This window comes from Gadus morhua, chromosome 20, assembly GCF_902167405.1.
Source record: "Gadus morhua chromosome 20, gadMor3.0, whole genome shotgun sequence".
NCBI classification, from domain to species: domain Eukaryota; kingdom Metazoa; phylum Chordata; class Actinopteri; order Gadiformes; family Gadidae; genus Gadus; species Gadus morhua.
The window spans coordinates 21,209,046-21,223,050 of NC_044067.1; the positions used below are offsets into that span (position 1 = coordinate 21,209,046).

General features: G+C 44.6%; 1 protein-coding gene across 2 annotated transcripts; it reads right to left on the reverse strand.

Moving 5' to 3' along the window:
- Positions 1-204: 204 nt before the first annotated feature.
- On the reverse strand, positions 205-7,351 carry insig2 (insulin induced gene 2). Of its 2 annotated transcripts, none has more exons than XM_030343849.1 (7): positions 7,174-7,351; positions 6,523-6,725; positions 5,979-6,151; positions 5,690-5,814; positions 4,672-4,838; positions 2,593-2,692; positions 205-1,526 (listed from the first exon to the last, which is right to left on the reverse strand). In XM_030343849.1, the coding sequence occupies exons 2-7, from the start codon at positions 6,627-6,629 to the stop codon at positions 1,485-1,487; spliced, it is 714 nt and encodes a 237-aa protein (XP_030199709.1). In that variant the 5' UTR covers positions 6,630-6,725; positions 7,174-7,351; the 3' UTR covers positions 205-1,484. The 2 variants fall into 2 exon arrangements, with proteins under 2 accessions (XP_030199709.1, XP_030199710.1); XM_030343850.1 differs by having other exon boundaries at positions 6,523-6,747; positions 7,174-7,338.
- Between the last annotated feature and the right edge of the window lie 6,654 nt (positions 7,352-14,005).

Consider the following 14,005-nt stretch of genomic DNA (forward strand, 5'->3'; position numbering starts at 1 on the left):
ATGAAAATACATTTTCCTTACCATTCATCTTGATCTACCTGTATCTGGTTTGCACTGATTAATTCACCTAGAGGCAGACAGCCTGTGATGGGGCCCTTATATAGCAGGATGCGAATAATGAAAACACCTTAGTGACCACCCCCGATCGCTTTTCACCCTTCCACCCTTTTCAGCACTCTTGATTCACAACAAAACAGAGAAAGCTACCAGAAAGTTGTTGCCATTTTATTTGTGACATTACACTAAGAATACCCAAAGCTTGATCAAGACTGTAGGTGACTTTTAACAGCTTGAAGGATAAACTGTTCTAAAACATCAGTTTGGTGTTGGTTTTGATTTGACAATCTTAAGGATTTACACTTGAAAATGTTAACATTTGGAATAATTCAGTCTCAGAACACTGCTCCTACACGGTGTCCAGAGCAAATTAAAAGATTAAAATAGATCATCAAGATATGCATCAGTGTGTCCATGAAACATCAAAGTGCAATGGAACAGCAGTATTTTTCAATGTCTCTTGGAATTTACTTCACAGTCATAAAATTCCTAATGTTTTTACACCATCGTTAAATTGCAGATTGTTGCCTGGATGTCAACCCTCCAACCTTCGATTTTTGAGACACCTTTTCAGAGAATGTTTTTTGGAGACAGACGTAACGCAGTCATTGCTTAACACTCAAAATGTGTGAGTGGAGTCAGTGGATCTTATGCAAACAATGCTAGACAACAGAATTGTGTCATATGCAATACGCTATATGCCATATAAAGATAAAAGTGGGGTACAGCCGAGAATCCTTTCTCCACCTGTGTTAATGTCTATAGATAACAACAAAACAGGAGAATGCTAGAAAACACAGAGTTCCTGTCTTGTGAGTATTTGGCACAATACAGCCTACAGCTCCAGAACCGCTGTAAATCAGAACCGAGCTCAGGACCAATGTCTCGCCGATGGACAGCCTTCCAGTTGAGGTGTCTGATAACATGAGGGCAGCTCAGTTCTACGCACTGGAATGGTTGATTTAAAAATGGAAGCCTTTGTTCCCTTCACTTGGACCCGATGAGCTGCAGACGAAGGTTCACATCGGAGCCCGAGTGGCAGTGGTGAGAGCGTCGACGAGCTACTGAGAGAGCCAATCAAAACACTGTCTGTTGATGGATGGCACCGTGCAGCCAGTGACTGCTGCCCCCCCCGTTCCAGGGTTTACCAATCCCGATCACTGATGCGTCCAGATGTCCTTTTATGACTCGGCGCCGGCACACAGAGAAGGAGAGGGCAGTCCTTCTGGAGCCATGGTGACGAACCGGCTCTTTAGTCCTGGTGGTGAACCGGCTCTTTAGTCTTGGTGGCGAACCGGCTCTTTAGTCCTGGTGGCGAACCGGCTCTTTAGTCCTGGCGGTGAAACGGCTCTTTAGTCCTGGCGGTGAAACGGCTCTTTAGTCCTGGCGGTGAAACGGCTCTTTAGTCCTGGTGGTGAACCGGCTCTTTAGTCCTGGTGGGTTTTCTCCAGCGCAACTTTGTGTTCATACTGGTCCAAGGACAGAGACACAGACAGGGTTAGACAGACACACTACACATTCTTCAAGGATGACCGCTGAATTAACCTGGCTGGATCGTTTCATAATACACACTTTAGGGGTAGACACCGTTAATGTGTTATTAAAAAAAGAGCTGCCAGCCACATAACCTCATCATAATTAATTAATTGACTATATTCTCTTATCCGAGGGGACGGAGGTTATAGTAGCATAGAGTTCTAAGGCCCAGTTCAGACCAAAGATTCACCTTGCAACGGCATGCAACGAGACGGTTTTAGAACGTCGCAGGGGCGGTGTGAACGGGTCGTTGCAAGGAGTCGCAAGGAGTTGCAAGGAGTCGCCAGAGATTGAAAATGTCAAATCGCAAAGTCCAGTTTTAGAACGCGGCGATTTAACTATTTCTCTTCAGCCAATCACAGCACAGAACAACTTGTACGTCACGGCCTTACTCCGTCCCGGTACCGTACTGTCCACTCCAGCATAAAAATATCCGATTGAGATATCCGATATCCGGAGAATGACAAAACACAGTAACTCTAGCCTACTCTCAATCAAAATAAAAAAAAACTAATTGCAAACCTAACTAATTGCAAACCTAACTAATCTAACCTAACCTACGCAAATGATGCTGTTGCGGCTCTCAGCTGTGCCAGAGCGTTCACAGTTGCTATGGAAACCACCTAGCGTCGCAGCCCGTTGCAGCGCGTTGCAGCCAGTGTGAACGGCCCAGTTTTAGAACGTCGCAGCCCGTCTCGTCGCAAGGAGTTGCGAGTTGCAAGCCGTTGCAAGGTGAATCTTTGGTCTGAACTGGGCTTAAGAGAATGGCAACGGAATCCAGGTCTCCAGTTATAACGCAAAAGAATGCATACAGTTTAGGATTTAATACATTTTTTTATTTCATTCTTGTCACATCGATGCTTACCTAGCTTATTAGCATTACAGTGAGCTTACATACATAATTACCACATTAAAGTAATTTTAGATCACAAAAAACATTGGGAACCTTAAATTGACTTTTGTTGATTTAAGGATCAAGGTCCAAATACTATGCCTTACCAAAGCCAGCTGTCGCCCGATGTTGCCCATGGTGATGACCCCCGCAAAGAAGATACAGGGCAGCCAGGAGCGGATGTACAGGAAGTCAGGGGACGTATACCTACACACAGAACAACAATCAGTCACCTGTTTCAGTACCGCCATCAACACCAGGACCCACGCCCGTACCTACTAATGCATACCATTACATTACAAACAAATAGTAATAAAGAACTTAGTTGTGTAGCATCGTATCCTAGCTATCTTTGTTATATACAGGGAATGGGTTAACCTAGTGATTGTAAGTGCTTGGCACTAAGAACATCCTTACTGTACTGACAGTGATATATCGTTTATCCTTTTGACAAATGTACTTATTGTAAGTCACTTCGGATAAAAGCCTCTGCTAAATGCACTAAATGTAAATGTACATTGATGAAACCAGTATAAATATAAGATATCAACACTAATAAAATACCAGTACAAAATATCAATGGAAAAGTTACTAGTAAAAATGTATTAGATAGTACAACTTATTCTTAAATTACACGGAACTAATCCAATAGTTACTAGTAACTATTACATTTTTACTAGTACAAATTTTTCAGACACTAGTAATTATATTACATAATAATAAATTGATTTATATAGCGCCTTTCAGGATACTCAAGGTCGCTTCACAAGAGTGGGAGGTGAGGGTGCGTGTGTAGGCAAGTGAGTAGGAGTGCAAAATGCGCAAGGCGCTGGGTGGGGTCGTGCGTTAGAGGCCATAGGCCTCAGAGAAAAGGTGTGCTTTCATGTACTTTTTGAAAGTCTCCACGGAAGTGGCACAGCGGATGTGGGGGGGGGGGGGGGGAGGGGGGGGGGAGCTGATTCCACAGAGTGGGGGCCCTAACTATCAACTATTCAGACGAAAGATATCCACAACCAATTAAGTACTAGTAACATTGAATTTGTGATATCCATCTACATGGCATGCAAATAGGCTGCTAAATATTAATGAGGACCACATCAATCTGCATTAAGTAGCAGGGAAGAGAAGGTCTCTTAGGTCGTACACAATGGATGGCTATCGATTCATCTCTAGTTAATTTAAAGAGCCGGTGAACCCTAAACCAGACCAAGGGGCCCCGTGTGAGGACGTGTGGAGCTCTGTCGGGGCAGCGGCTGACTGTGTTATCCGAGAGAAAGTTAAGCTTCTCGGACCCTTTTAGTGTAACGCTACAGTGTTTGGCGCACTTCTGTACATCATTACTACACCACACCGACAGTAAAAAATAAAGTAAAGTCATGTACAATGCGTGTATAGATATCTTTATACTCATATATGTTGTGTGTGTGTGTGTGTGTGTGTGTGTGTGTGTGTGTGTGTGTGTGTGTATATATATATATATATATATATATATATATACATACATACATACATACATACATACACACACACACACCCTAATAAATAGAAACACAAACACAAAACCAGATACCAACACTAATAAAATACCTGGCACCAACGCAATGACAGACATTTTATCCTTGCTTAGGCTGCTAGCAGGCTAGAATTGAAGGCTCTCAAGGGTATATTGGTTTCAGGGCTTTTAATTGGAAAACGATTTTCTTCTGGTTTGTTGAGACTTGTAAATGCAACATGAAACTGTTTAGTTTTCCGCTCTGCTATTTTTGGCTGGTTGGTGTTCACACTGATTTGTGTACGTGTGTTATAGTAACAATGCAGGTATTCGCATGCATATAAATGCGAATACTCATCCTGATTCAAATCATTCTGATGCTGGAAAGTTTCGTTGTTTATTCAGCTTTATATTTACCATTTCAGAAGTGTTATCACGTCCTGAGGATAGTGAAACTAGGATACTTCCACAGGTCATATTAGGCTTTTCAGATTTTATGCAGGCATCTTGCTCAAAGATGCCTGCAGGTACACATTGGAAGAAAAAACCTTTCAGCTGGGAGACCAACGTCCTCACCACTAGAGGATCCCAACCTCCACTGTGATTATTTATTAATATCCGTTCCGTTGTATAAGGTACCTGTACAGTGAGGGGCCACTAGTGTGTTTCTGTCAGCCGTGTGTTGTGTACTTACTGAAACACCCCATTGTAGACCAGCAGCTGGGTGGCCAGTGTGGCCAGCAGGGCGATGACCACACCCAGGCTGAAGCCACTGCGAGAGCGGTCAAAGCTCCACCATAGGCCGACCGACAACGCCGCCAGAGTTAGAGACAGCTGGACATTGTTGGCAAAGTCCACTTTCTGAGAGACGCATTGGGGTCAAGGATCGTAGGTTCAATAAAACGTCTAAACATGCATCAATGCATCAATAGTCGAATGGCTCATTGGCAGAATGTCTAGGGGCCATCAGAATGGCCTACATGGACACGCTTTGGACACACTCACCCACCAATTTGGGATGTTGACAAATGGTAAATGGACTGTAACCAGAGGCCAATCAAAGCACTTTACAATATTGCCTCACAATCAAACATTCATAATCACATTCAAACACTGACGGCGACATCAGCCATGCAAGGCGTCACCTCGAGGAGCCGGGGATCGAACCAGTAACCTTGTAGTTACCAGCCAACCCGCACTACCCCCTTAGCTAAGGCTGCCAGACAATGGAATAACCTAGGGATCCTCGATTATGGAAAAAATCATAATCACGATTATTTTGGTCAATATTGAAATCACGATTATTCAAACGATTATTTTTGAGTCTGAAAACATGCTGTATTTATTCAGCATGTCTCTCCCAAAAAACACACTTTTTAAATGAGAACTTTAAAAAATACACAAAATGGTAAAATAGAAAATGTTCAAATCTAAAATAATTCACAGATATGTATCCAGCTGTTCTATAAAATCATTATGCTTCTCTTTTGCACTTTCTATAAAACATTTAATGAAAAAAATATAGATATATCGAAAACTCGATTGACGACAAAATCGAAATTTGATAAAAATGTGATGAATCGCCCAGCCCTAGAATAACCAGTTATGAAATAAAGGCTTGAATTACTAAATCACTCGTTAACCATTAGCCAGGTTCTGACTCAAAGCTAACAAGTCTGCCTGTAGAACAGTTTTAATGGCGTTAAGGATACAGCACTGGCGTGGTTGATGCCCACGAAGACAGCCACGCAGCGCATCACACTGGACCACTCCCGCTTGAACCTATGGGGCTCGCCCAATCGGCTGTCGATGCAGGGGTACAGGAGGCCAATCAGCGCTGAGAGAGAGTGAGCGCGCAAACACAAGAGTTAGAGAGAGAGACCAGGTCAACGTCCTTACTAAATCACACCTTCACGACGACCAGGTGGATTTCTTGTGCGATGTGTGGAGAACCCAGAGGTCTCCCTGGTACCCCCACACTCCTCTCTTTGTGTCACTTACCGGAGGCGGTGCCACAGCAAGGGGGCACCCACCAGGCAGAAGAGAAGATACTGCTAATGACATCCGGTGGGAACAGCGTCACATTCCTCTGCACCTGCAAGAGGTTGAGCACCAGTGCCAGGAAGACCCCCACCGAGAACAGCATGGCCCCCCGGATGACCAGGTTTGTGGTCCTGCAGCCCACATTACATTCAACTTTATTGTAACTTAAAATAACAAGCAATAAAACACATTTCAGCATCCAAACAGATAACGAAAAAACATGAAGCGACGCTATATCGTGCACATGCCATACACATCGATTTGGCCTGAGAGCCACCTGATGACATTTTCAACTTGTTAATACATTTCGCCCACATTTTTGCTTGTTATTTTACTTATATTAAAAGTAAATCACTTCAACTTAACATATACTTTTTGTGATTGTCACTAGGTACCTACCACCTATATAACATACCAAACATTAATAAATAAGATGTAAATATACAAGGAGAAACAGGTGTTCAAAGTATGTAAGAAGAGGCGTGAGGCTTACTGAACACACCTGTTGGTCACGGCCGAGATGTAAGGCCCTGGAGCGGGCCGCGGACCCGGCTCGGACCCGTACCCCCCCGGGGTGCTGTCAGCCATGGCGGTCAGTGTACGGGACATCCGTAGTCCTCAAGACCAGGGAGATAATGCAGTGCTGCTGACCGTTGTCGCGATCCACCCGTGAGTTCAATGTCCTCTGATGACATACCAGTTGTGCTGGGAACATACAAACATAGACCTGCAGTTTTAGAAAAGGATAGGGCTGGTTTCATGTTTCCTACTATCACCAAATCAAATAATATGAATTATAGATCTTTCTGTTTCATTAATGACTGGTTTCGATGTTATCTGAGACCTGTGCATGTGCCTCGATCAAACTTATGTCATCAGACTTATGTTCAGATGGTTAGAGTACTGCACATATTACAATGCTCCGAGCTGACCTGGTTTATTTAATCGATCATTGAAGTCCATTGTGGTGTCATCATTGTACTCTGAGTATACGGCGAATAAGGAAATTAAATGACACCCAGTGAGCTAGACCCTGCAGTGAGGTCGCTAGCCTCAGAGCTAGTCTTATACTGGTTAGCTTGGACCCTAGGCTAACATATTATTTCGAGATATCGTGCGCAATATGCTGGCAGCGGTAAATAGTAAAGTTTACCTTATGACGATGACACCGTTTACGAGTAATGTCGTATATCTCATCCAGAAAAATAAAACCATTAGTATCTATATCTGTTAGTAAAAAAACCAAACAAGGGCAGAAAATTAGCCTTCTAGCTTCAAGCGGAGGATACTTCCGACCGGCAAGCCAATCATCTCCTTCTAGAGCTATGACGTCAGCTGGTCTCAGTGAGGCGACGCGTCACCGCCACCAGAGAGTACATATTAGTTTTGTTTTGCTCCCATTCATTGTAATGAATGGGAAACACAGCTTTGAAGTTTAACGTGTTAGGGTTTTTATCTATATATCTATCTCTATCTTTATTTCGCTCTTTCTATATGTGCATTTTCAAAACGAAAAAATGAATTCAAATATATATGGAGTTAGACCCTCACACTCACATGCACACATTGGGTCCCGCAGTCAGTCTTTTATTATGAAATTAATTTGAGTTCACTGAATAACATGAAGCTTGATGAATAATGATAAGGTTTGTGTTCATATTCCTGTGCATTGGAATGGATGAGCCATGGATGTTCTAGCTTGTGTATATGATCACACTATTGTGTATATGATCACACTATTGTGTATATGATCACACTATTGTGTTGCCAGATATAATCCCCAGAGCTGCATCACGAGCGCCATGCACAGGCCTGCTGAATAATACAGAATGTGGTGTAAATGGAAGGGAGGATTAAGTGTGATCCACTCCACACAGTGGCTGCCTCACCTTACCCCCGTAAGCCTATTAGCCCACCGCAGCAAATCAAATACAGCGAAGGAGGAGATAGAACAGGGATGGGGGAAGAAAAGACAAACTGTGAAAGATGAGGTGAGGGGAAAGAATGCCGTGAATGAAAGATGGCGGGAGAGCGACAGCGAAGAGTGTGAACCCGTGGGCTTGGAGATAAATGTACTGCAGAGCAAACCGAAACAGCCCAATAAGCAGTTTGATGTGAATGCAGACAAAGAATTGAACATGATTTATATCGTGTTTCTTCTTCTCATCACAATCATCAAAACCCTTTGTATGATGCCTTGACCATGTATCATTATGCTTCTCTTTTAACTTGATTGAATTTCTTTGTTGTAATGCTTTATATACAATATAATTTCATAAAAGTTCTACAACTGTTTAAAACCCATTGTTTATTTTAATGACGCTATTACTTACAACTGAAGCATACACAAACACACACAAACTGGTCACACATGCCAGTACTGTGTTTTCCACACATGGCTTTACCTGCAGGCCTCTGCAAGTACACACCACTCCCAGCACTAGTGACATGGACCAGATTCAACCACAGGCCTCGGAGGAGCTGTGAGGGTTCAACAGCATAGGGCACTCGCTGTGCCAGCACACGACACCTGCTTGGTGGTAATATAAGCCTGAAGAAACCACCAATTTATCAAATCTTGTTTAAGGAGCGCATTTTTTTGCAAAACTGCAGTACAAAGTGCTTAGCATGGTAAGCAACCCCACAAAACAATAAATTCAATTACTTTCAAATAACAATACAACAATTTAATCCAACCAAAATATAGCTCCATCCCAAAACATTCTGTTGGATACTCGAATGATATCCAACATATATCACACTGAATAATTACAACAAGTGTAATTTCCAGACAAGGCAGTCATTTACAATCATTATGACATGTTGTTTGAATAATAGGCTGACTCAACAGAGCCTACTTGTGGTTCTACCCATAATCCCCCTGAGGCCATCCTTTACCCTCAATAATTAGAGTGATAAAGGAAGCCTTTTGGGTAAATGGAGGATATGGGGTCTTTCAATTAGTCGTCAGGGGCTATTTGGAGGCCCCCTGACACTGGCTGAGGAGAGCCAGAGATACCATTTATCATCCAGCCAGCGCCCAACGTTAAGGGTCTTTTCATTATCAGATGGCTGGGGTCTGCGTGTGACTCCCCCTGCCTGCTCCATGCAAGGGAGGTGAGTGATGGTTCTGGAGGGCGGGGCTGGGGTGCAGCCAGGAGGGTGTAGTGGTGGCTCCCCCTCATAAATGTCATCCCCATTGGACCGTTGCAGGTCTCAGCTCCCTAAATAATAGGCCCCCTGACCTCACCGTTGTCTGTAATTAACCTCTAACCCCTCCCCCGCGTCGCTGCATCCACCAGTCTCTGAGTAGCTGTGGTGCAGAGGAAGGCGTGTCCCTGCTGCCTCCTGTCACTTATGGAGCAGAAACAGGGGAGAGAGACCTGGCAATCAGGAGAGAGAGAGAGACCCAGTGAACAGGGGAGAGAGACCTGGCATTCAGGAGAGAGAGAGACCCAGTGAACAGGGGAGAGAGAGACCATGTGAACAGGGGAGAGAGACCTGGCAATCAGGAGAGAGAAACCTAGCAATCAAGGGAGAGAGAGACCCAGTGAACAGGAGAGAGAGACCAAGTGAACATGGGAGAGACCCAGTGAACAAGGGAGAGAGACCCAGTGAACATCGGAGAGAGACCCAGTGAACAGGGGAGAGAGGCCCAGTGAACAGGGGAGAGAGACCAAGTGAACAGGGGAGAGACCCAGTGAACAGGGGAGAGAGACCCAGTGAACAGCGGAGAGAGACCCAGTGAACAGGGGAGAGAGAGAGAGACCTGGTAATCAGGGGAGAGAGAGACGCAGTGAACAGGGGAGAGAGGCCCAGTGAACAGGAGAGAGAGAGAGAGGCCCAGTGAACAGGGGAGAGAGACCCAGTGAACAGGAGAGAGAGAGACCCAGTGAACAGGGGAGAGAGAGAGAGAGAGAGAGAGAGAGAGATCCAGGCTGTTGCAACAATAGAAGATGACTGCTACCTTCTTTTTTTGTGTCCAACGCAAATAATCTGTTCAAGGACATTTACTTGAAGTTTAAACATTGACCTGAAATTATTACAATATATTCCTTTTTATTATAGATCACGTCAGGAAATGGATATATTTCTTTCAAAAACAGCATTAAAATACCTCTATATGCAGGCGTATGCGTTGACCTTCATGCTCACGGCTGGAAGACACAGATCATCAGTGGGATAAGGGGAACCCAACAACACCTCCAACACATGACCTCTCCTCTTTGCTCTTTCTCTGCCTGTCTCCGTGAGAGGCTGCATTAACATCTGTAGCCGCTCCGTGTGTCGCCTGGCAAAGCGCTGGCCTAAACACCGCTCCAAAAGAAAGGGAGAACCTGCCCAGGCATGGGTTCTGTCCCCCTGTGGTACACACGCTGACATTTACCCCAACAATGAAACACCACACAAATTATTGGCGCTACAAGCGCTGGCGTAATGAACCCCAGTCCTAATGGGAAGTCAGATGATCTCTAATGAGTGGATTAGACAGCCTTACATGGTGTTGTGAAGAGAAGCACACTCACAGACAATCACAGTGGATTCGTCTCTCTCCCTCTCTCTCTCTCTCTGGGAAAATGAGACATAGAGCAAAGCAGAGCGAGGGGAGGACAAAGAGACAGAGCTTTTGTCTTTCTTTAAAAGCAGTTAGCGGGGAGAAAATACACCACTCATCTCCGAGCTCTGCTAAACTGAAGCCGGTGCTTTTGGCCACAACAACGCCGCCAGTTCATCACTGTCTGGCAAGGGGTCCGCACCGCCAGGAGGAAATGCAAATGGCCGGGGTTCTGGCGTGGAAGTGGAGAGGAAGCCTTACTGTGAAGGGTGTGTGTGTGTGTGCGTGCGTGTGTGTGTGTGTGTGTGTGTGTGTGTGTGTGTGTGTGTGTGTGTGTGTGTGTGTGTGTGTGTGTGTGTGTGTGTGTGTGTGTGTGTGTGTGTGTGTGTGTGTGTGTGGCATATTGAATGATAATGACGAAGCCAGTGATATCCCTGGTGAGCCAGCCTGCGGAACAATGATTACAGCTCGCCCAGTGTCTCTCTCCCCCACGAGGGACCCTGATTCTAATGCTAATCAGAGCCGCTGTCCATTGAAATATATCTGTAGTCGCAAGGAACCAGAAAAGAAGATGGAATAGCCCAGTTAGGCTGTAATTGTATTATAAACCCTGTTTGTTTTGATATTTGGAGCCCACAGGAATTTGTGCATGGGCGATTGCTACTGGCTTAACCTATTGCGCCGCCTGCTGGCGTCAGTGTGATACAGGCCCCTCGATTGATACACTTTGTTATACATGTCCTGCTCGCATATAAAACAACAACAAAGTATATATAGAATACATTATTGTTCTCATGTTATACCATGCATGGCAACACATTCTCTCTCTCTCTCTCTCTCTCTCTCTCTCTCTCTCTCTCTCTCTCTCTCTCTCTCTCTCTCTCTCTCTCTCTCTCTCTCTCTCTCTCTCTCCTCTCTCTCTCTCTCTCTCTCTCTCTCTCTCTCTCTCTCTCTCTCTCTCTCTCTCTCTCTCTCTCTCTCTCTCTCTCTCTCTCTCTCTCTCTCTCACACAGATACCTTCCTCAGAGCTAGCCAGTTCTAGGCGGCCCCTGGGTTGTACTTTATTTTCATTGCGGGGAACAAAACAAGACGGCAGGCGGCGGAACAGCGCCGCTCAGCTGCACACTCGATGTGGGTTAATGGGAGGGAGGGGAGCCGGCAGACCAGCCGGTCCCCCATTGGCTGGTGGGCGGCACGGCTCTCGTCCGCAGCGCTGCAAGCTGTCAGTGTTAATCAGCGGCCATCTCTTAACAGCCAGCCAGGGCTATCGGAGAGGTGAGCCATTGCTATTCAGAACGAAACAGATGATAAATCATTTGTACATAATTAGTGCGCTGCAAGGTTACAACTGACACGTATTTTCATCTTAATTAGCAGGGAAATTTGTTCCATTAATTTAATTTGCCGCGCATGAGCAGGTCAGCACCTAACTAAGTTAATCTTACACCTGTCAGGCGTAGGGGTGGGGAGGAAAGGGGTTCGTTTCAGAGGAGGGAATGAATGGAGGCTGAGTCCTATCCAGAAGGTTTGTGGCGCTACAAAGACTGTGGGATTGTTCAGAAGAGAAACACACAGAACAGGCAAACAGAGCTGAAAGATGAGCTGCCCTTGTGTGTAAAAGAAGGGATACATCTTTTATTTAAAGACTATAAAGGCTGACTTTATCTACAAATGTTTCACACTGGATATATAACGGATATAATGTTGATTTACTTCCTGTGGCAAAATATAGTGTACATTCAATTCAATGCAATATTATATAACCCCTTTTGTACAGTCTAAAAGCGATCAAAAGGCCATATTATTCTATTAATTATATAAAATATATAGTGTATTAATCTCTCTCTCTCTCTCTCTCTCTCTCTCTCTCTCTCTCTCTCTCTCTCTCTCTCTCTCTCTCTCTCTCTCTCTCTCTCTCTCTCTCTCTCTCTCTCTCTCTCTCTCTCTCTGACCAGCCCATTAGATAGGCATAACCCCCCCTTCAATCTAGAACTAATATTTGACCGGCTCTCGCAAAATGGGCGCCACGAACACAAATACATGCTCCATCTTGAGGGAGCGCTTGTCCATTTAGCCGGCCGCGGCTCGCTGGCCGGTGGGGCCGGGCCTCATTCATCGAGGGGGGGAGTGGGGCGGAGTCAGCACTAGGAGAGGATGGAGGGGATCTAATGGGCCCAGTGGGGTTGGTTCCAAGGACTAGGTCTCTTTTCATTGTTGAAAGCTGTATGAAGCTGTAGTAATTACCCGATAGTTCAATAGAGAGAGTTACGGAGAGGGTACGAGGGGGAGATAGAGAAGGTATAGAGATGGGGAGAATGATGAGTGAGCAAGAGGTTGATAGAGGGAGAGTGTGTGATAGGTGAGGAAGAGAGAGAGTGAGAGACAGAGAATGAATGATTTATTAACTATAGGTTTTCTAATGGAATTCTCCGCTGTCTCATGGGCGCTCAAGCTGACAACCATTACCTGCACTGATGCATAGTCCATTATGGGCACCCCACTTTAATAGAGTGTCTATCACGTGAAATACAGAGACGTCAGGTGCCAGCGCATGCACTCTCACCCATGTGTGAAGGTTTAACCCAACTGTAATGGCTTTTCTTTCAGACAAGGCCGCGCAAGCCTTACAAATGTATTGAAAATCAACACTTGAGGGAAAGAGTACGAAGGAAGGAAGTGGACCAAAAACTTCTAAAAATGACACTGATTGTGTGTCAAAAACAACACCCTCGCTCTCTCTATCTCCTCCCCTCTTCAGGCCGCAGGGTGTTAAGGCTCTCTGGTCTGTATGGTTGCCTTGTTATGGATTCTGAGTACGTATGTAATGGTTAGAAATAGCACGGTCCCTCTGCAAGCATCATAGACACGCTGCCTCAGCTCCTATCTGTGTGGAGTTCACCTTTCATCTCTAAAGACATGCACGCTAGTGGAATAACACTGAGCTAGAGGGAGTTACCTTGTGCCGTTATGCATCAGCTAGTTTTTGCTGTCGAGTTGGCAAAATGTGTATAATGTAATAAGAAAGTTAGTATGTTAAAAACTTTGCAGTGTAGCCTGATCTAGGCTATGTTTGAAATTAAACGTAGGCCTATGCATAAAAACACTTAGCCTAAGTGCACAACAGACCTACAAGTTGGATTGAAGCCCCATAATGGCTTCAAAGTATTCAAAGAAATTTAAGTAAGTGGGTATGTACTTCATTCTTAACTTTAGCCAGTGAGCCTAATATTTACACCGAACGATTTAGTCATGAAGAACTTATATTAGGTTGATTAATTATAATTCAATTATGGATATAAAGATGTAAGACAATTTTATACTAATTAAAAAAACAGTAAATGGTTGTGACACCTTCTAGATATCCTCGTTTCTATAGGCAGGCGTTCTCTTCATCCCACATTGTCGGTCCGCAGCAGGGATCCAAATGTCT